Source organism: Sus scrofa, chromosome 14 (genome assembly GCF_054392235.1).
Source record: "Sus scrofa isolate SSC_HxYL_T2T_F1_AM1 chromosome 14, Sscrofa_HxYL_maternal_Yorkshire_Landrace_v2.0, whole genome shotgun sequence".
Classification (NCBI taxonomy): domain Eukaryota; kingdom Metazoa; phylum Chordata; class Mammalia; order Artiodactyla; family Suidae; genus Sus; species Sus scrofa.
This window is the reverse complement of record NC_139396.1, coordinates 158,998,225-159,021,009: the sequence shown is the minus strand read 5'-3', so window position 1 is coordinate 159,021,009 and position 22,785 is coordinate 158,998,225. Positions and strand designations below refer to the sequence as shown.

Genomic DNA, 22,785 nt, shown 5'->3' with positions numbered 1-22,785 from the left:
GTGGATGTCACAGGGCAGACTCATGGTTCCCTGGTGACCGAAAGAGCCTTCTGAACACCTCTAATTTTAAATGGCAAGTGTCCTTCTTGAAAACATCTTGAAATGAGGTCACCACTCATTAAATAATTATAGTTTATTCAGGCTTTCTTTTTTTTTTTTTTTTCTTTTTGAAAATCCTTCCCTGACAGCTTAGTTCATTTTAGAAAAGAAGTGCTGGGCTCCTTTTATACACATTGGAACTGGGAAGAATCAGCTTAGGACCTAAACCCTGTTCCCGCTTCTCTGCTGGAGAAGGACAGGTCATGGCGGATAGGCCTGGAGGTGGGCAGCTTGCTCTAGCCCCCACCCCATCCCCTGACAGTGCCCTGGACCCCTGCCCCCTGTGTAGGAGGAACAGGGCCACAGCTAGGTAAGGCCAAGCTTGGGTCCTCATTTCAGACCCCTTGGTAGAAGGTACAAGGTCCCTTCTTAGAAACTCCCCCCTGCCCCCCGCAAAGGTTCCTTAGAACACATGAGCTTCTCCAAGCCCTTCATGAAAGGGGCAGCTGATTCGTGGCCTGCCCCTTCCACCTCCAGGAGATCCTAGCCATCTGGTGCCCGGGAATGACTGCGGTGGCAGATGGAAAGATGGAAAGACGCTTACTACCCTGAACTCCTGCCTCCCGAACTAGGTTGCCGACCCGGAGGCATCCAGAGTCCTCTTCAGCACCTCCTGGACCAGCATCATGAGTCTCCATCTCACGGATGAGACCTAGGAAAGCCAGCTCTGGCGCCAACCCAGGGATCCCCGAGAGCGCCGCCGTGCCAGCTGTGGACCCAGGACCATGCCCCATCTCTCCGCAGGCATTTATGCAGGAGCCTCTGCAGGGTGAAAGTGAGGATTCAGTGAGACTCCTCCACTGGTCACACAGCACCCGGCACATACCGAAGTGGCCCAAGAAGAGCTACTGTTATCGACACTTTACCACGACACCTGCGACAGGAGAGATTTCCCAGAGGCACGCTGGACGACACGGTCAGAGGAGTCGCCTTGGTCTGCTCCGTTCGGCATCCTCTGACTGAGCTGCGAGCCAGTCTTCCCATCCCCCACCACCCAAGGTCCCATCCAAACTGTCACGGGCTTCCTCCCGGCCCTCCTCTCCCCAGTTCAACCGCTGGCTGGTGGGTCACGACCCAAGTGAAGCCACCGCTAGGGGCAAGCCCATAACCAGAGACAGAAGCATCAACACAGTTCACTTGCCTCCACGAAGGCCCATCTCCCCGAGCTGCCCATCATGAGTGCTTGTCACCCACTCACTGCAACGCCACAAGAAGCAGAATGTGCCCTCAGCCCCTCTAATCCAGCCTATTCCAAAAGGGACATTGGCAGAATGACACCAAGCTTGGTTCACCCTTAAGCCACATACCATTCCTTCTACTTAAGGTCCTCTCCACGTTTCCCAAGGAGAGCGCGTTCCAGGCATGCCACGGCACGACCCCAAGGAAACAGGCACACAGGACCGCCAGAGGACTCCTGGAGTCACCCCAAGTCTTCCTGCGTGGGGCGCAGTCTCCAGCCACCCTTACAAAAATGTTCCAAGATCAAAGAATAGTCATGCTGGGGAACAGGAAGAGGCAGATCTAGGTTTGCAGGATAATGGAAACGTCCACTGCAAATAAAGCCAAGGCAGAAGGAAATATTTTATTTCCTGCTTTATACACGTCATCGTCCAAACCTAAAGGAGATACACCTTAAAAGGAACGCTGCACATCACCTGTGCGAAAACTCTGAGACAGAGACCAGACAATCTTACTGGACATTAACAGAAAGGCAGCACTCGCTCCCTTCCTGTGATTCACCCCAAACCACAGACGGCATCCTTTTCTGCGATGCCCGCACAGAAAGCCAAGCACGCCCAGTGCCGCGTTCCTGTTTGCTGTCCAAAGGAGAGAGATGTGTCGCTGTGCTTGTTCCACTCCCGGGCTTTGCAGACACAACTCAAGTCATCCCAGCAGACCAGGGTGCCCAGTCTGCTTGCCCATGAAAACTCCAACTGGAGTTTTTCCTTCTGTGATTAGGGCAGTTACTTTTTGAAGTGCAATCAGCCGAACTGACTTCAACGGGTACATGTACGAGAAAGGAAAGAAATTAAATGAGACCCACGCGGGCATCTGTTGCCCACGAAACACCATCTAAGAACGAGGAGGGTGAGGAGGAGAGTGGCGAGCTCTGGCCAAAGAGCCGTAAAACGAAACTTCCGAGACTGTCAAAATTACTGTCAAAACTTTCTTTTTTCTTTCTTTCTTTTTTTGTTTCTTTTTGGGGCCGCACCTGTGGTATATGTAGGTTCCCAGGCTAGGGTCAAATCGGAGCTGTAGCTGCCTGCCCCTGCTCCAGCCACAGCCACACAGGATCCCAGCCGCGTCTGCAACCTACACCACAGCTCTGAGCAACACGGGATTCTTAACCCACTAAGTGACACCAGGGATCGAAGCTGCATCCTCATGAATCTTCATTGGGTTCGTTAATCCCTGAGCCACTTTCTTGAGAAAAAGAATAACAGAGACCACTCCCCCTCAACAGCTCGTCCGAGAGGAAGAGGCGCACTACTTCAGAGCAGCCAATAAAACGCGACGTCGAGTGCCTCGATTCCTTTTTAAGGTCCTTCATAAGGTTTTATTAATGGCACCTTAAATGTAAATACGTGGAAAGACACTGCCAGGAGGATGAGGAAGAAAACACACACCCTTTGCTGGGAGGAAGCAGTGAGAAAACGAAAGCCAAATGCCTCTGTCTCCAAAATGCGGGTCTGCTCACGCTTCGCCTCCGCCATGTGCTTCTAGAATGAGCGAACACGGGCGCACTTAAGCTACGAGACCATACATAAATGCCTCTCAACTGCTTGCTATTTTGTAGGAAGATATGGTTGGTTTCGAAAGGCAGCCGGAAAAGGACCCCGGGGATGTGGGGCTTGAGCGTGAGTGAACGGCCTGGGAAAGACGCTCTGAGCCGCGATTTGACCCCCGAGCCTGTGTCCACTTACGATGAGTTCGGAGTCCCGCCCCATGGAGATGACGGTGCGGTTCACGGTCCGGAGCAGCTTCTCCATGATGATCTGGACGTGCCTCTGGGTGGGTCCCTGCAGGAGGACACACCGCTGTAAGGCAACACCTGAGAGCATCGTGGACACGCCAGCCCCGCGGCTGCCCCTGCATCCACCTACCCCATAAAGGGCACATCAATTACAAACCTGAACGAGATGAAAATCGGTCCTTGTCAGAGGCAAGGGCCTTCACAAAGAAAACTCAAGGCATTGTATTAATTATCCTCCATTAACGAGAATGTGTTATATAATCATCGTAATTGAATTTAAGCAAACCTTAAAAATTAAAGCAATACAATGTTTCAACAATACAATGTTTATGATCCCTGATTAGCTCACCAAGGAGCTTTCTGAAGCCATCGGGCCTTGTGTACAGGGCAGGCCAGCAGACGGCCACTGCAGATGGCCCTGCATTTCAAAGCCTAACAATGCGGGAACAATGACAGGGAAGGGAATGTTCAAATATTTTTTTTCAGCCTGAAACTTCAAATTCACGGTGCCATGGAAACGTCTATCCCTGATCTGGTGTGTGATGGGATGGCTGACTTTTTAGGAACTTGGAACATCTCTCAACATGCTTTCTAGATGCTTCTTCTCCTTCTTCTTCTTCTTTTTTTTTTTTTTAAATGTGGCCACACCCATGGCATGTGGAAGTTCCCAAGCCAGGGACTGAACCGGCACCACAGCAGTGAACCAGGCCACTACAGTGACAATGCTGGACCGCAAAGAAACCCTCTAGGTGCTTCTGCAGAGGCCAGGCAGGCACCACCTCCTCTACGAGGGTTGGCCACACACCCTCTTAACTCCCTATCTTTTATCTGATAAGAAAAGGCAACGGCCTGGAGTGGGACCACTGATGCGGGCCTTGGGCTGAAGGCTCCCAAAGGCAATGCCTGCAAGAGCAGACGGAGGAACCCCCGTTGTGGTGAACAAGCCCACCTTATCCCTTTCTTCATGGACACTACCCAGGCTCTGAGAGAAGGAGTAGGCGCAGCAAGAAACAGGGCAGGACAGGCGTGTGTGTGGGGGGGGGGGGGGGAGGGTGTGGGGGGTGTGTGTGGGGGGGTGTGGGGGTGGACTGGGAGGGTGTCCAGACGCCAAGCTGAGGAGCACAAAGAGCAAGCCCTGCTGACTTAAAAATCCTGGCCCATCTGCCACCTCTAGAGGCGGAGACAGACACGGCCTTGCCCTCCCATCCAGGCACAGCTGCAGACCAGTGGCTTCACGTACCTGAGCACAAAGCTGCCCTAAGGTAGGTACGATGGTACCGCAGAGGCTTAGGGCCAGCGCTTCCACATGTGCTTGCATGAACTTTTGAGTGAGACAAAAGGTCAGTGGGATGAGGGGTCAAATCAGAACTGCATCTGAGACCTACGCCACAGCTTGCCGTCACACCAGATCCTTAACCCACTGAGCAAGGCCGGGGATCGAACCCACAACCTCATCGACACTGTGACGATTTCTTAGCCTGCTGAGCCACAATGGGAACGCCTTGTTTATTTTTTTAATTGAAGTAGAGTTGATATATATAACTAAGGCTGATCCTGTTTAGGTGAATCACATGTGACTTGGTCCTGGGAGGCCAGGGTTCACGGGGACTGGAGGCCGACACTTCCCGCGGGGTCCGAGGGACGGCCCCGCCGTTACTCACCACGTCCTTCCTGTACAGAACCTCCAGGATGTTGCTGAGCAGCTGGCAGCAGGCCTCCAGATCCTCCTGTCTCTCCAGATGATACTTGAGCTGATCTGTCATCATGGGGAGCAGGATCTCTCTGCAGTCTGCAGGGGACACGGGGTTGCCAGTCAGCAGGAGCCCCACCAAGATGCAATGCCCTTTGCTAGAAGCTTGTCCCCCTAGCTTGTGACACAGCTTTCCAACATTCTGCCCTTACGTCCTCTCCAGTGTGAAACTGACATCTGGAGGGGTTCAGATCACTCGACTGGGAGGAAGTCACCCGTTTTGTTATAAAAGAATTCACACACAGGCAGTCACATGTGCACACATGGGTGTCAGCTCACAAACATACACATATACACACCCACACATACCCCATAGATTGCACATGGATACAAATGCAAATACAAAGGCTGGGGCTGTAACTAATTTCCTGTACTCAACTATAAACTTGCTGATTTGCAACTTTAAAATAAATACTTGTTACAACAAAAATGATGTAAATTGCAGCACTTATTGCTCTTAGAAGGACCGAAGCATCAGTTCATAATCTACATTCACCACTGGATTCTTTTTTTTTTTTCCGGTCTTTTCAGGGCCACACCCGAGGCATATGGAAGTTCCCAGGCTAGGGATCAAATCAGAGCTGCAGCTGCCAGCCTACACCACAGCTACAGCCAATGTCAGATCCGAGCCGCGTCTGCAACCTGCACTACAGTTCGCAACAACGCTGGATCCTTAACCCACTGAGCAAGGCCAGGGATCAAATCCATGTCCTCTGGATACTTTCGGGTTCATTACTGCTGAGCCACGACGAGAACGCCCCCCCCCCCCGCCCCCGCAACTGGATCTTGATCACTCAGGGAAAACTTTCTGCTGGGCTCGCACCTGCAGAGGGACAGTCCGTGGAAGGCTGGGAGCTCAGGCTTAGGAGTGACGCTGTCTGGGTTTCAAGCCTGCTGGCTTCCTTGCAGGGTCATTTCGGGTGAGCCGGTTGACCCCATGAGCCTGGGGTTCCCCACCTCTAACAGGGGCACGGTGGCACTAGCTCCTTATGCTGTAAGGCACAATGCACTCCCGCAGGGTGAAGCTTAAAGGCCTGGCCTGGCACAAACAGGGGCTCAATGGGGCACTAGCCATAAGGATGTGACACTGGTGAAGAGCCCCCGCCCCTCCTGGCCTCCAAGACCCCTGGGCTGATGCACAGGCAGGTGAGGGAGAGAGGAGTGGGACAAGGTATTGACCTTGGAGGTGAGAGTTCAGGAGGCCTCCTTTGGAAGACAGTCCCTTCACCTGCTGGGAAGAGGAATCTCCCTCACAGGGTGGGCAATCCAGGAAAAGGGTCCCCAGATACCAAGTCAGCGGGACAGGAGCCTGTGACATGTCATGAACACGCACAGCTCAGGAGGGTGTGGAGAGGAGGGGCAGGATGAAAGTCCAGACAGGCTGCTGGATTTCGTCCTGAACAAGATTCAAGATGAAATGCCACTACGAACTGTCTCCTGCAACTGGGAAATCCTATCCTCCAAAGCGGACTAGCTGTTGACAACACCAGTTCTCTAAGGTGAAAGGAGCGCAGCCACCGTTGTTCCTTTCAAATGCGGAGCACGAGAAAAAACACAGCAGAGCACTGGATCAAAAGAGGTGGGGGATGGGAAGGTGCAGGCGGGGAAGGGGTAGGATGAGATGGAAAAGCTAGAGCGAGCCTCCGCGACGGTGCTCGGTTAGGGCAAAGCAGACCTGGGCAGCTAGCGACTGCAACAGTCCAAGCGGGAAACAGCAAAGGCCTGACCTCCCGCATCGGTGGTGAGTTGGAAAGGAGAGGCCTTGAGCCAGAGCAAACTGGAGGCAGGCTGAACACAGCAGTAGGCGATTAACTGGGCAAGAGGATGGGGGCTGAAGGAGAGTCAAACACAACGCCCAGCATCCCAGAAATGAGGCATCCGGTACCCTGTGATGCCAGCCACGGAGAGGAGAGTGGGAGCAGGAGGGCGTGTAAGGGAGGAGAAAAGGACCAGAATTTGGTTTGGGACAAGTTGAATTTGAGTTGCCTTCTGGACATCCAAGTCCCCCCCCTCCCCACCCCAAATGGAGAGAGAGTTCTAGACCTTAGAGAGTCCGGGCCTTACTGAAGGAAGAAACAACAGCCCTAGGCCATAACAAATGCCGAGTGTGGGACTCAGACCATCACAGAGGGGGGTGTAGAATGAGAAGGAAAAACTGTGAGGAGCAATCAGAATGTCAACACCGGAACAGGAGGTGGAGCGAGGACAGATGGGGGACGAGGCAGCCGAGGACGACATCACCCGAACCCAAGGAGGGCAGGTGGCCAGCGCGGCCAAACGCGGCGGCAAGAACAGGTAGAACAGCGTGGCCCTGGAATGTGGCAATTAAAAGCTAACCGAGTCCTTCCTAAGGCAGCTTCCTGTGTGGGATGAGAAAATGGAAACAGCCCAGACACGGCTCCAGAAGCAGGGCCGTGAAATGAAAGGAGCCTCATGATCTAAGGATCGAAACTCGCTTAGGTTTTCACTTGTTTTTTTCGGACAGAATCATAGAAAGGATGCTCAGAAAATTAAAGAAAAATAAACGAACTAGACACAAATACAACTCGAGATGAAATGCAGTGACTAATTATCTCTTCCACCTGGGAAATCCCATTTACCTCTCATCACCCACGCTCCAGTGTGGACTCTGTTGACGACCCCAGTGTGTGTGAGGAAATCAGCCCAGCCCCTCTCGCTCCCTTTACCACGCAGAGCGCAAGAGAGAACAGACAGCAGAGCTCAGAACCATCCGGCAGCCTGAGCTTGTTTTTAGGATCTTACGTTTGAGGATTTCCAGTGTTGATGATACATAAAAGCATGTTTTGCATTAATGGTTCCTGAGGTTTTCCTTTTTTTTTAATATAAGAAAAAAGTGGAGTTCCCGTCGTGGCACAGTGGTTAACGAATCCGACTAAGAACCATGAGGTTGCGGGTTCGATCCCCGGCCTTGCTCAGTGGGTTAAGGATCCGGTGTTGCCGTGAGCTGTGGTGTAGGGTGCCAACGCGGCTCGGATCCCGCGTTGCTGTGGCTGTGGTGTCGGCCAGCAGCTACAGCTCTGATTCAATCCCTAGCCTGGGAACCTCCATATGCCATGGGAGCAGCCCTAGAAATGGCAAAAAGACAAAAAGACAAAAAAAAAAAAAAAGTGAGCATGTGACACCAGGCTGGTTCCTGAAGGTATGCAGAAATCCACTTAGAAGACTTTTCCAGAGTTCCCGTCGTGGCGCAGTGGTTAACGAATCCGACTAGGAACCATGAGGTTGCGGGTTCAGTCCCTGCGCTTGCTCAGTGGGTTAAGGATTCGGCGTTGCAGTGAGCTGTGGTGTAGGTTGCAGACGCGGCTCGGATCCCGCATTGCTGTGGCTCTGGTGTAGGCCGGTGGCTACAGCTCCGATTCAACCCCTAGCCTGGGAACCTCCATATGCCGCAGGAGCGGCCCAAGAAATAGGGAAAAAAAAAAAAAAAAAAAAAAAAAAAAAAAAGAAGACTTTTCCAAGAAGTGCTCGGAGGTGGAGAAGGCCTGGGGATGGAGGCGGGCGTCAGGTGGGGACCGGGAAATGCAGGCACAGCGCACGGCCGGCCCGTCTTCTGCCTTCCAGGGGGATGCAAGAAGGAAGCTCACGCTAAGGCTTTTTCAAACTCTATTTTGATTTAACCCCGAGATGAGGACTGACAGCGGCTCTCTTTTTCCAGAATGAGTTCCGTCCGATGAATACATGCATGTACTCATTGCGGTCACTCACCATTTCCGTAACCAATACTTGGGCAGAGGTAAGGCAGATATTCAAGTGCTGTCCATCCTCCTGGCAGAGGCCAGGCCAGCCTCGCTCACTCTGATGTCGGGCGTCAGAGACGGTCAGAGAGCCAGAGCACAGCCCAAGGGGAAGGCGCTGTCTCGGGGGCACCAGGCCAGGCCCTCCGTGTCGGCACCCCTGGATCTCAGGACCGTCACACGTGTGATGCCCTCTTACCTCCTCACCCAACCCTTCCTGCGATGCCAGTGGGAACAAGGGCCCCATGGACAGTGTCTCTCCAAAGGCCACAGACCCTGGAACTCATCACGAAGGATGTGCTTCCAAGCCGAGGCAGCTGCCAGCGCAGGAGGGTGCAGAGGTACCAGCGAGCCGACCAAGGACAAAGTCAGTCCAAGGGAAAGGCCACGAGGGAAGGACCTGGTGGCAGTGGATCCAGCCTGGCAATGCAGCTGCCCCTATGCATCCCTAATCCAACGTCATTCCCACAGAAGGGCGTTCGCTGGCAACACGCGTCTTCGGTAGCGCGTGGGCTGCTGACCTGAACCACAACACAGCGTCCCGAGTAGGGTGACACGCCAAACTCCGAGCACCCAAGGGGCGGGGGCGCCCCCAGCAAAGCTGAGTCCAGCCCTGCTCAGCCTCCAGGTCTCAGACAGGATCTGGGAGCATCTCTGGTTGGTCCTCCTTCCCTCCCACCTGGAACACATGACACAATCCGACCCCGCCCCCCCAACACACACACACCCAATGGGCCTGAGGCCTCGGCTGCCCCCAACCACGTGGGCAACCCTATTGCGGCCACCACCACTCCAGAGATAAGTCGAGTTTCCAGAAAGACATGTCCGGGGGGAAATGAGAGCCGCAACGTGCTGAGCAGGTGAGGCCGGGCCCTGACAGCATGACGAAGGAAGGCATGGCCGTCCAGGCCTTGCAACGTCTGGTTCCGAAACAAGCTCGGGGGAGGCCAGCAGCCAAAGGCCTCGTGGACTGGTCAGGCCACGAGGGCAGCAGGGGCGGGTCCACCCACAGTCCTAGAAAATCAGAGCCACACTGTTGTGGACTCAGAGGGGGCAGAAACGGCCCTTCAGTTTCCGGCCGAAGGGCACCCTGGGTGGCCCCACTTATCCCTCATCCGGGACAAGCAAGGGCGAGTGTACCGTCCTCGGAAGGAGCAGAGTGTGTGGGTCTCACTTGTCAGGATTGCTCCAGGATGAAGGAAGTGACAGTGGCCCTGTTCAACCCCAGCAGGGAGACGCTCTCCATCATCTCTGTCCACCCGGCGGAAGCACCCACTGTCCACCCAGCCCAGGGGTCCGTGACAGCCTCACTCCTTTGTCACCCAGCCTCCTTTGAGGAGAAACAACCACTGCCATTTTGTCATGTTTAGAGACATTTCATTGTCCTAGCCCCTGAGAACCTACAAGCCCAGGGGTTAGCATCCTGCAGATGGACCCACCCACCTCTGGGTGGTCAAGGTAACGAGGGACAGTGGGGACAAGCACACGTCACTGAGAGGATGGACCGAGACAGCGCAGCAGGACATTGTGAAAGTCCAGCACTCCTGCGTGGAGGGCCACCACCTCCCGGCCCCAGGACAGAGCTCCGGCCCCGGGCCACACACCAATCATGGGACCGGGCACCTAAGCAGGCACAGCAGGTGTCTGCCCGGGCTTTGCTTACACGCACCCTGACCACCCCAGGCACCTTGGAGGCCTCCAAGGACAAAGGGTCGCAAAGCAGCAGCACCTTCAGAAACACGTCCCAGAACCCCATGGAAGAAAGGCAACGTGCCAGCATCCTCCAGTGGCAGCGAGGACCGAAGCTGCAGGCGGCACAGGCTGGTAAGCATGATCGGCAGGTGCGGGCACGGCCCCCGGCAGACCTGGGGACAGCCGGGCCTCGGGGCCAGGTCCTGGACCGCTGGAAATTACCACTGGCTCTGGGATCTGATCTTCTTTCCTAGAAGGCAGTTTTCGCGAGGGCAGAGGGCTTGACTCATCTCACTAAACTGAGAGTGAAAGTGTGTGTGTGCCTGTGCATGGGGTGGGGGGGTTGTGCTCACGTGGAGAAGCCCTCTCTTCCCAGCAGGACAGCTGCTGCAAAGGACATTTGCTGACAGTCCCTTCTCGTATGTCAACCACAGCTCTGTGCTCCTGTGAGGGGCTGAGGAAGGATCTGCAGTCAAGGGTCCCTGTCCCAGCCTCGGAAGACATTCAAGGGGCAACACCTCATAGCAGGGTTCCTCTAGCCTCTCCAGTGACCCGGTGTCACTCGACGGTGTCCGGTGTCCGAGCTGATCCGGACAGCATGTTCCGGCGTGTGTGTGTGTGTGTGCATGCGCTGGAGTGTTGGTCTGGGTTCACGTGTGACTAAGGTCCACAGTATCACAGGAGAGAGGCTGCCTCCCGGTGCCACCCCAGCCCCCAGCAGCCCCCACCCCCCAAGGCAAAGTGAACCTTGTTTCAGAAAAGGCCTCCCTTATTCTGCACTGCAGCCCCTTTCAAGATGTTTTTTTTAAGGGGTGGAACCCAAGTTTGAAATGACACAAAAGATCTGAAAATTTTAATGTAAGTTAAGACAAAAAAAAATCAAGCACACAGAGGAAGACTGATCACACACACACAATCACACTCACACACACTCTCTCTCTCTCTCTCTCTCTCTCACACACACACACTCTCTCCTGCCTGCAATGAACTACTACTGAAAGCGTCAGATACTGTCTCTGGCAGCTGAGGAAGAGGAACCTCCTGGCATGTTTTGTGTCCCAACTCAGGGTCCTCAACACCCTCTCCCAAGAACAGCATGTCATTTCTATGCATTATTTGTGCCAAGTCCCATTAGGTTCAAAACTGATGGCCTGGGAAGCTGACCGTCCCCCTGTCACCTCAAAAAAAAAAAAAAAGAAAAAAAGAAAAAAAAGAAAAGAACAGTCAACTCAACAAACCTTAGATTTTAAAAGGAAAACCCATTTTAAATAAACTACCCACAGCCAACCACATGCAAAACAGCTGCGACAAACACCAGAATGAAAGTCTACGAACCCAGGTCAGTCTGTTTGATTTTGGAAAAGGCTTTTAGTGTCAGGAAGGTTCGGTTTACCCACGCACACGAGGTAACGATCAATTCCACCCTGCTCACGCTTCGCTTTGGGTCTTGGGCAAGTTTCTTAAACCCTCTAAGCCTTAACTGCCCTTATCTGCAAAATGGGTGTGCTGTTATTAATGAACCCCTCGGGTTTACTTTGAGAGTGAGATGAGATGAGACAACGGGTGTACCTGGAAAACAGGAAGCATTCAATAAATGGTAGAACATACCATAAAGAGTCAATAACAGCAACGGAAATAATATCATGCAAAGGCAGGCTTTTCAACAAAAGACAAGGCAAAAAAACTGAGTTTGTTATCCCAGGGGGTAGCCAGGAAGCCCTTGACAGGTACTTAGTGCCACTGAGAAGAGGCATTTTCAATTTTAGTTAAATGGAAGTAAGTCTCTGACTTTTAAACGTAAAAAATGACACCTGACTCGATGATCAGACACGACCGTTTGGAACAACGGGAACAACTTGGGTATGTGAAGCGATTTTTCAGTGGCAAATTTTATTCCACGTCCAAAACGCAGATCTATCTGTGACGAAACTTTAGCACCCGCACCGAGATGCGCTGTACGTGTAAAAACCGCACTGGATTTCAGAGACTTGGTTTGAGAAAAAGAGTATAAAATATGCCACTTGTAATATTTAGATCAAAGTCATGTTGACATGCTATTTCACATAAAATACATTATTAAAATTAATTTCACCAACCGCTTTGTACTTTTTATCTTCTCCGGTGGCCTCTATAAAATGAAAAATTCCATATGTGGCCGGCATTCTATTTCAGTTGGACAGCGCGGGCTCGGATTAGGCGAGGAAGCAGATGTTACAGGCCTCCTGTGTGATTTCTCATTTTAATGAACTGGTGTTCAGCTTTGGAAGGAGAATCAAGGCCAAGGCTTTCTCCTGTCCGATCATCGTCACACGGACGGGACTGCAGGCTTCGTGAGCACGCGCTAGTCCGAGTCAAGGCACAGACCTGACCCACAAGGAAGCCAGAACCAGCCAGCACAGCGGTCCTGGTTTTCCTGCTGTGCAGAGGGAAATGCAGTCAGCTCAGCCAGCCAGGAGAGCGCGAGCAGCCCTCGGCCCCAGACTCCCCGCAAATCAGCTGAGGGGCTCAGAGGTCCTGCAAGCGACCAGCCACCCTTCCCCCGTGTGATCCACTCTGATTACAGCCAGCAATAATTTGACATCTGTTCCTCCTCAGCGGTGCCGGCTGAAGCCATGATGATTAATGCTCTGGTAATGGGCACAGAGCAAAAAATATTAATCTTTATAAAAGGTATTCAGCAGGCATCATCAGCTTATAAATGTCCAAGCAGAACATCCGTCTGTAACTCCATTACGGCTCTACATCAAAGCGGGACGCAAATACAAGAATGAATTTGTCCATTTAAAACATTCGTTTTATGAACGCTGAATAATGTGCTTCTTAATTTTTAGTTCGGTCACATTAAACAAATGATCCATAAAGTGCGTTTAATAACCTTGAGCCTGTTACACAGAAGTGAGATCCAGATTAACACTTTTAATGAGAATTAAACAGTAAGAGCCATATAAACGGAGGGTGCTGGCTATCCATCTTTCATAGACAATCGCACATTCTTCAACAGTCAAAGAAGGCTGGACCCACATGATTCTATCTGTTTACTGAATCTCTCCCGGCACAGAAATCTTCCAACAATAGAAAGGCAGAAAACAGAGCCAGCAATGGAAGGGACTACAGAAAGCAATCTATTCAATGTCCAGATTTTACAGATGTGGCACCAGCAGCCAGAGTACAGGAACAGGCAGCAGCCGAGCCAGAATTAGATGCCTGATCCTGAAGCCAGAGCTCCTTAGAGTAAAGGACGCACACATGCACACACGTATGTACACGTGACATCTATCCTTACCTGTCAGGTGCAGAATCTATTTTTCTAAGAATCACTTCAATTAAGTCATAAGCATTAGTAGCAGAGGAGGAGAAGTTCACACGGAATAACCCTACATGGGTCAGCTTTCCTGTCGGAACTTCGGTTTCTTTTGCCTGTAAATGGAGTAAATACAACGGACCCGCACTTTTTCTAAGCCTGTAGACAGGCAGCACCTTTGTCATTGCTCTGGTCAGAAGACCCTCCGACCACTTAGCTGAATGCTGACATGATCAGAGATAAGATAATCTGTGTGTCAGCCTTGAGGGACCCGACGCCACGGGATTTTAACTGAGAGGGGGACAGAGCAATTAAAAGCATCGTGAACACGGGAAGGGACCACGACACGATAGAGCCTACAGAACAACAGGGAAGGAGGCTGGTCCAAGATACGTCTTCTGGATGACGTCACTAGGCCTACAGTAAAAAGTGTGTCGTCTTTTCAAAGAAGAAAGTGGGGCAGCAGAGAGTTTGTATTCTTTGGTTTGGAGAAGCATTAATAGAGGTCAAACGTCCGTTAGCATTATAATAATAAATGCTTTGTCAGAAGAAAGAAGCGGCAATGGAGAAAAGTTACGAATGAGTCCCATTTAAAAGTAGATGGAAAAATGAGAAAGACTCAAGTAAAATGCCAGAGAAGACAGTGTGCTGGTCAGACCAGGAAGCTATGGAGAATAGGTAAGGTGGTGGCTTGATGCATTTAGAGGAATTCTCTAGGTCTGCCCGTCCTTGGGCAGAATCTTAGCAGGTGAAGGATGAGGAAACAAAGAGAGGAAAGCAAGGCTGGAGCGTGCTGTGCATTCTTTTACCCTAGAGGGTGAAGGTCAAGAACACCGGTCTTGGCCAACATGGGCCAGCACACACGACTCTGCGGGTTGCCCCCACAAGGAGCTAGATAGTTAAAAAACCATCAAAACCAAATGGTCTGTCCACTCCATCTTGAGGAAAGGACTGTTTCCTCAGGGAAGGGTTAATGCCACAGAAAAAAATCACATCTAGGAGAACCTAGGAGACTGCAGGCTGACCTGAGATGCCTCCAACCAGCCTCGGCAAGTTTCTGCAGGCAACACATGGTGCAGGGGCAGAGCTACGCTTGAAGGCCATGGAAGGAACCATGCAGCCAAGAGACTCAGAGGCTCAGTGTCCTGGTGCCAGTGTGAGCAGGACTACATACGGATAAGCAAGGCAGCCTCTTCAAAGGTGGCTCTTCATGCCCCCAAAATCAAGCAATAGGCACAGGAGTCCACTTAAGAGGTGCATGCAGAAGAGAGAGCCAGCAGACTCTGATAAAGGTTAGACCAGCTATGGAGTTCCCGTCGTGGCTCAGTGGTTAACGAATCCAACTAGGAACCATGAGGTTGCGGGTTCGGTCCCTGTCGTTGCTCAGTGGGTTAAGGATTGGTGTTGCGATGAGCTATGGTGTAGGTCGCAGATGCGGCTCGGATCCTGCGTTGTTGTGGCTCTGGTGTAGGCTGGTGGCTACAGCTCCGATTCAACCCCTAGCCTAGGAACCTCCATATGCCGCGGGAGCAGCCCAAGAAAAATGGCAAAAAGACAAAAAAAAAAAAAAAAAAAAAAGGTTAGACCAGCTACACTCTGAGCAACTTGGCACTGCCAATTTGATCACACAGCAAGAGGGGAGAAAAAGCTACGAAAACTCCCTGAGTACATGAGCACAACACTACATGCTTTATTTATGTTTAATCTATTTATGCGTGTACGTGTTTGCATGCTTGTATTTTATCTTGTTTGATACGGCGTTTGAAGTGAATTCAGTTTTCAGCATGCATTACTCATATGGCGGATGTGAAACAGTTTATGGAAAGAGTAGGTGATGGATTTGAAACAACTCCTAAATCAGCACCAAGGTGGTGGACAGCTCCCTGCATGGGCTTTCTGCATGTACACTGGACTTGCTACGTAACGCCTGGGTCGGTCTCTGTAAATGAGGAAAGTTATTCTTTTCCAATTATGCATTTTCAAACTGATGGCTCTGACGCCTCTCCAAGGACTCAAACTTGTTACCCAACAGTCCCACGCACGTGGTAGGTGCTCAACAAATTATCACAGAATTGAAATGGATATAATTTAAGAATCTGTGGGTTCACCCTCTTAGATTCAATAAGCCATTTTAAAAAGGCTGCCCCATTTTAACAAACGGTCTTTTCAAAAACACATAAAATGAAAGCTCTAGAGTGTTATAGACAAAGAGGGATGAGAAAAGGTACAGTACTTCATAGATAAAGATTAAAATTTTCTCAAGGCATGGAAAAAGAACAGAAGAGGAGAAAATTGTATTCATATTCCATCATTACTTAAAGAATTAGTCTTTGCGGTTCACAGCTGGTGCCGTTCATTAGAAGTCATCAGCTAACTGCCTCATTAAAGTATCCCGGAATGCGACACAAGGGGTGCATTCAGTAATCGTGGCATAAGATGGTCCCAATCCCAATTTTTCCTTCTGTACAACATCCATGGAGGTCACAAAACTACTACAGAGGGGCTCTGGGTTTAAGATCTCTTCACAGGAGTTCCCGTCGTGGCACAGCAGAAATGAATCCGAGTAGTATCCGTGAGGATGTGGGTTCAATCCCCGGCCTCCCTCAGTGGGTTACGGATCCGGCATTGCCGTGAGCTGTGGCGTAGGTCGCCGACGTGGCTCGGATCCTACGTTGTTATGGCTGTGATGTAGGCTGTAGTTCTGATTCGACCCCTAACCTGAGAATCTCCATATGCTGAGGGTGCGGCCCTAAAGAGCAAAAAAAAAAAAAAAAATCTCTTTAATAAAGAGAAATGTGTCCATTGTCCACAGGAGAGAACCTCAGGAGATTTTATTTTTTATTTATTTATGGATCTGAAAAGCATGAAGAAGGTATGCTTTACTGGAGGTCTATATTAAACAGACAACGTTTCTTTCTACTGTTTAACGCACGACAAATTGATTAATAGCGTGATTTTGCTGGTGATATAGACTCTCCATCTCCGGTCTCATCACAATGAAAATAGTCTAGAAATCTGACTTGGATGCTTTCTACTAGCTAGTCCCAATAGGGCTCTGGGCCTTTGCCCTTAGATTTTAGAGGGCTGCTGTAACTAATGTTTCCACCATTAAAAAGGAGAGGTTCACTCTGCTTGATAACTGGAAGAATCATTCACCTTGAAAATAAGAATGAGGAAAATAATTGAAGCTCTGCAGGCTGACATGTTTAAGAAGCTCTGTGTTGTTCAAAAATGGAGCACAAGTGAAGTTTGATGAGGCTGATCAACACGGACTAAAGGACCGCATTTGTTATATTGAAGGAAAGAGCCACAGGAATGGCCAGAGAAAGAGGATGGCACTTTCCCCATTCCTGCTCACGGCTAGATTCCAATGATCAGGGGGAAAAACTAAGCAAACAAACAAAGGGCTCTCAATGACTAGTAAGCTTAAACCAAAGAAATGCACCAAGAGCATCACACGAAGCTACTCTCAAGACTACAGACAAACTGTGTTGCCCCAAAGTTTTCAAAGCTTTACTTTCCACATCTTACACTATCCTGCTTATGACACAGGGTAAATATACACTAAGCCCTAAAGGAAATCTGTCAACTGCTCTGGTCACTTTCCTCTGAGAACATGGACAAATTAGATCTTAAAAAGCAAGGCGATTCAGTGTTAACTGGAATGAGCTTGGCCAAGGTCTCGGGTTCAGAACAGCGTCAGAAAGGAGCCCATGTGGGTAAGAGCACATCCCCCACTTCAACGCAAAAGCTTCTTGCAAGGATGTCTGATGCCCTTGACAGATTTAAAAGTTAATGCTATCCAGGTGGATTTCTTTTATTCCAATTTCCCTAACACGAATGTCAGACATTTTTATGGGCATAAATCCTAAACCCGCGGTGTCCTAGTGTTGCTTTTAACTTAATTACATTGAAACTTTTCCTTTCTATAATAGGATGTAAGCTTTAATTGTCCCAGCTATTGTCAGATATGTGGGCAACAATGTAATCACATGGGAACAAAGCTACAAATGTACAAATTATGAAGCTTTGACCTTTCTGTCTCTTTGTAACTTGCTTTGAAAATCTGCTCACTCCAGGCTGAAGATTATATGCAAGAGTCATCCTTGGGTGAAGCATATAATCTATTTAACCAGCTTTCAAGTAGTCAAGTCACATCTGGAGACCATGCTCGGGCCATTATGGCCCATTCATTGGCTGTCAGCGCACAGCATGCTAAGGAGTCTGGGTCGTGCACCTCAGCTGGGGAGCAGAAGCCTCAACAGCCAAGGTGATGCCAGGCACCAGCCTGAGGACCAGCCTCTCTGCACATCCTCCTCTCTCTAACAGTGCCACTCACTCCTGGAATATAGGCACATATTTGAGAAGAGAGCCTCACAAAATACTGCCAAGGCTGCGATCTTCCTCAGACTATCTGGGGGAGGAACACAGATAAAAACAAGATTGACTGAGACTTGACAGCTTTTGAAGCCCAGCAAGCAGGACACAGGCATTCATGACTCGCTTCTCATTTGCCTGTATGTTTTTTTGGTTTTTGTTTTTTTCTTAAGGCCACGCCTGCGGCATATGGAACTTTCCAGGCCAGGGGTAAAATGGGAGGTGCAACTGCTGGCCCTACGCCACAGCCACAGCAACACGAGATCTGGGCCAGCTTGTGGCAACACAGGATCCTTAACCCACTGAGCGAGGCCTGGGATCGAAGCCGCGTCCTCATGGATACCAGTCAGGTTCTTAACCCTCTGTGCCACAGGGGGAACTCCTCCTGTGTGCTTAAAACCTTCCATAATTTTAAAACTGTCTTGAGTCCAGAAACAGGGTGGAACTGTCTCCTCCCTGACTTCAACTTTCCACAAAACAAGGGAAAAATAAAACTCAGAGCAAAAATGAAATTAAAAATTAAAATTAAACTATGACCTTCTGTATCTTAAGCCTCTCAAGACTGGTCCTTCTCTCCTTAAGTTACTCCCCCTCCAAGATACCTTCTTCCTGCTCCATGATCAAGCCATTCAGAGAAAGAGCCAGCTTCCCCGTGGGAACACAAGACCTCACCCCCACTTGGATCAGGTGAACTACCTCTGCATGTAGCTGGGCATGCTTCCGTCTCAGCGCCACCCCCTGATTAAAGAAGGGCTGGATGTGTGATCACATAATACCTTTCAATGTTTGGTCCAGGTCTGCCTTCCTTCATCTCATATTTGACAGGCTGATGCCCTCTACAAGGAGGGCGCAGCCTGCCACTTTTCTACTGAATCCTCAACCATGAAGAGACGTGGCTAACATTTTTCTTGAATGTGCATTAAATGCTGAGGGCAAATCTCAGTACTGCCCGTATATTAATCTTCAAGACAAAAACAACTAGGGGCAGCCAGAGAACATGAAACCTGGAGGGTCGCTTCTCCAAGGGCACTGCAGGTGACAGAGACAGGATTTGAATCCAGGCAATCTGACCATAAAGCCCACAGACAGCCTTAATCCTCTCATGTGTTGCTGGCCCTCATCACAGAAAAGGGGGTCAGAAATAGATGGTTCCTTATTAACGAGGAAGTAAAATCATGTATAGGAGACGGGATGGGATTCAAGGCTGTCATTCAGTTTATTTTTTAATCAAAGCAAAGGGAGGGACACGGGTACTTCGAGAAAAGGCTGATGCGACTGACACCCAAGCATGCACGCCAAGGGGTGACAAGTTGGGCTGGGGCACTGGATGTCTGCTGTGACCCACTAGCAGACATCCAGTATGGCCAGGTCTGAGCTTCAGCTTCTGAAGAGCCTTCTATTTGGGGGAGATGCTTGCATGATGAGCTCTGCTTCCCAGTCTCAAAGCCAGAACTCAAATCCACAGCCACCCTTGCAACTACAACACCAACTATGTTCCAGGATCTGCCGAGGAGGCATGACCTTAAGATGGCCAATGGCCATGAGCAATGGGAAAGACAGCTCCCTAAAGAAGCCCCATTTCCTTCGGACCAGAGTGAAGGCTGTACAGGCAGCAGGCATTGCAAGGTCCTGATTCAGAAGGAGCAGTGTGCAGCTGGTACAGCTGTGAACAGATGGCAGTGACAGCAGCCCTGGTGGCCACACAGGTTGGGACCAAACACAATGCTCTTTGCCAAAAGACACACCTCCTGCTGTAAGCGGACAAACTCAGCTGGATGCAACCTCAGTTTCCACGTAAGAGGGCAGAAGAGGAGCAAGACGGAGCCACCCAGGGTCCTGTAAGCCTCGGCAGGCTGGGACCCAAACCCGGCAAGCAAAGGCTTTCCTGCAGAGGAGCAAAATACCTCTGGACCCCCTCCCAGCCTCAGCGCACCCCGATCAGCTCGCCTATTCCTACCTAAGGGAGGCTCTTAAAACTATGGGATACCTTTGATACTGGAGGGTGGTGGGAAGAAGTGTTTTACTGCAAAGCGACTGAGTCTCTTCTACGAGTGAAGCAACAGACCTGCTGATGAGCAGAGATGCCCCGGAGCCCAAAAGACGAAGTGGAAGAGCCAGACAGGGGTGCACTATGACCGCGTCCCCCGGAGAACGCTCACAGAGATCCGGCCGCTTTGGTACCTTGTGCAGATAAATTGAGTTACCACACGTTTTAAAAATCTAGACACAAAGGGTGTTCATTTGACTGATGCCCCTGGGATCACGAAAGAGGACACGGGCCACTACGTTTTTTACAAATTAACAAGAAATGGAACAAAGCAAGAAAACCAGCGCCATCACATCTCCTCAGAAAATGGCTTGGCTTTAAATATTTACACCACACGTGGCACAGAGTGTTTTACAGAAGTAATGACATTTTCCTGAGAACAGACCAACCGGAAGATTTCCACTGATAAGTATTTCCTGACAAGGAGGTAAGACGGCTGAGCTGTCTGGGCAACTTTGAAGAAGCAGGGAGCTTGCAGATGAGAAAAATCAGGGCTGTGCTTGCTCTCTTTACTCAGAAGCATTCTTAAAACTCAAAGCCTATAAATGGGGCCATTTTCACATTGGACAATGCATTCCGAAATGCTTCCAGGCAACCAGGAAGCATCTGGAAGGACATATGAGCTTCTGATTATGGCTTAGACAGTGTCTACTGAGTGCACGACCCTGGAGTTGCCTGTAAAACTTAAAAGATTCTGGCTAATTTTAGCTCACTTAGTCCATCATAATTTTGGATTCATATATTTCCCCTGATCTCATTTACCATGGTGGGTGCAAGGACCCGCTAGGATTAAGTTCCAACCTCTGTAATATCTAGAAAGATATTAAGTTGATAATTCCAAAACATCAAATAACCTGGTAACTCCTAATCAAACAAGCCTAAGCATTTGCAGGCTGTATACGTCCAAGACAGAACTTGAGGCGGTCTATGTGGTAAAAGACTTTTAGAACAAGAATGAAACGGAAATGGGGCGGGTTAAAAGGAACCACCATCGCCAAACACCGAGGCTCATGTGATTCCCTATTATAAATACTAAGTTTGCCTTCAAGCTATCTACTAGCTAAAGAGCTAAGTTCCCATGGAAGAAAATATTTCCTTGAAATATATTCTTAAAAGAAGATTTACTTTAAATCTTTTTAATTGAACTCATTCTGCCTGAGGTCCTCACTCAAAGGCATCTTATTCACATGGCATGCGGAGCAAAGTTTTGCAACAGAAATTTCGAAATCCATGTACTATCACCTCAAGGGTACTAGATGAACACTCGGTAAAAGCCAAGCACCATCCGTCCATTGAGAGCTGTTACGTTTGGACAACTGTTGACACAGTGAAGGTCACCAGTGGTGACCGTGGTGGGATGTGTGTTTGTGGGTCTTGGGACTGGAGGGTTAGAAGAGGTAGGAGTCGCCTACCCAACAAGACCCAGATGTAAAACGTTCAGGGGATTTTACTTGCAGTGGCATAAAGGTTTAGTCCAGATGGGAACACACAGTGAAGCAGTGTCCCCACGCATCCCCCCAGCATCATGCTCCCCTGAGCCCCACTGTGTCCCCAGCGGTCAGAAGGCACCTCGAACATGAGCAGTATAGGGACCGGCAGGATTTCTGCCTTAAAGGAGATTCATGCGCTCTGAGGCCCAAGCAATGGCAACAACAGCCTTTCTTTGCTTCAAGTGAGAAATAGGAAGGGCGACGGATGTCTGTCTGGAAGGCCTGCAGAAAGCCACTCACGTCTTAGTTTGATGCGCTTCCTCGGGAAGAATACCCCCCACCCCAAAGAAGTCTTAGCGGTTCCTCTTGGCATCAGCCTTCGCTGTGAGGGGAGATGCCAATGAATTTTAGAAAGAACTAAGATTAAAAACTCAGGGTAGTCCAGGTGGGACGAAGGACTCATTCAGACACACGTGAGCGCTCGAGAGGCCTGAGCTGTTCCATTCCTGAAACACTACCCGTCTTGGAGACAAAAGAAAATGAATGGAAAAGTCCAACATCTGGACACAGGTGGCACAGAAAAAATCGACGCCTCTCCGTCAGAATGTCACTCAACCGTCTGCATGTCTGTCTCTGAGAAAGGCGGTGGAATTAGGCAAAGGTTTTAAGCTTTTGATAAAACGTCTTGACAAGTGTAAAACAGTAATTCAATCTGTCCAAATAGAAAGTGATTAATTAAAAGGGTACGGCGATAATGCGTGGAAATTTAAGGTGCTCTCAAGATGAATGCGTGGAGGAATCACTAAAATTCTTATTCTTCTGAGAAGGGTTGGAAGAATCCCTGTCACAGAATGCAAAGTTCAGGCTGAGCCAGAGCTGTTGCTTCTAAATATAAAGAAAATTTGACATTTTTCATTGCAATCATGGAAGCCAGTGATTGCCTCCCCAGGATAGAGCATCACACATCCTAAGGGCTACAATGTATGCTGATTATCCTCGGAGCTTCGGTATGCACCTAAATTACAAACTCCGAGGCTACGCCTTCACTTCCCAATGATCTATACCTGCAGTGTATGTCCGTTCCCATTCTCTGCAAAGACGTCCATCTCCCTGCCTTCTAATGGACCTGTTTTAATTGGAGCAACCTCCCCACTCCCCTGACAAAGGAAGAGAAGATTCAGAAGGGCAGGGTCTACAGACAATGACCAAAGGGAGCATCTGAAGATTCTCAGGGTTCCACTCACCATGCTGTGTGAAGAGGTCACTGTGAATTATTTCAATCAAGCAGTATAGCTTCTGAATGGTCAGCAAACCCATGGGAACATTTAGGATGAAGTCAGTGAACATTTTGCTATAAAAG

At 49.8% G+C, this 22,785-nt stretch overlaps 1 protein-coding gene across 14 annotated transcripts in view; it reads right to left on the bottom strand.

The window, feature by feature from the left end:
* DOCK1 (dedicator of cytokinesis 1) overlaps positions 1 to 22,785 on the bottom strand; it is a 539,709-nt gene that overhangs the window by 322,443 nt on the left and 194,481 nt on the right. For 12 of the 14 annotated variants that reach the window (XR_014827178.1, XR_014827177.1, XR_014827179.1 and 9 more), the window contains exons 25-27: positions 22,670 to 22,776; positions 4,735 to 4,862; positions 3,024 to 3,119 (exon numbers count right to left, since the gene is read on the bottom strand). Coding sequence is in view for 6 of the 14 variants with exons in the window: in XM_084995915.1 (XP_084852041.1) it covers positions 3,024 to 3,119; positions 4,735 to 4,862; positions 22,670 to 22,776 (331 nt within the window). In the remaining 8 variants the exon portion in view is untranslated. Of the gene's footprint in view, positions 1 to 2,629; positions 2,820 to 3,023; positions 3,120 to 4,734; positions 4,863 to 22,669; positions 22,777 to 22,785 lie in introns of those variants that run through there. The other 2 variants (XM_084995918.1, XM_084995919.1) reach the window with 1 other exon arrangement.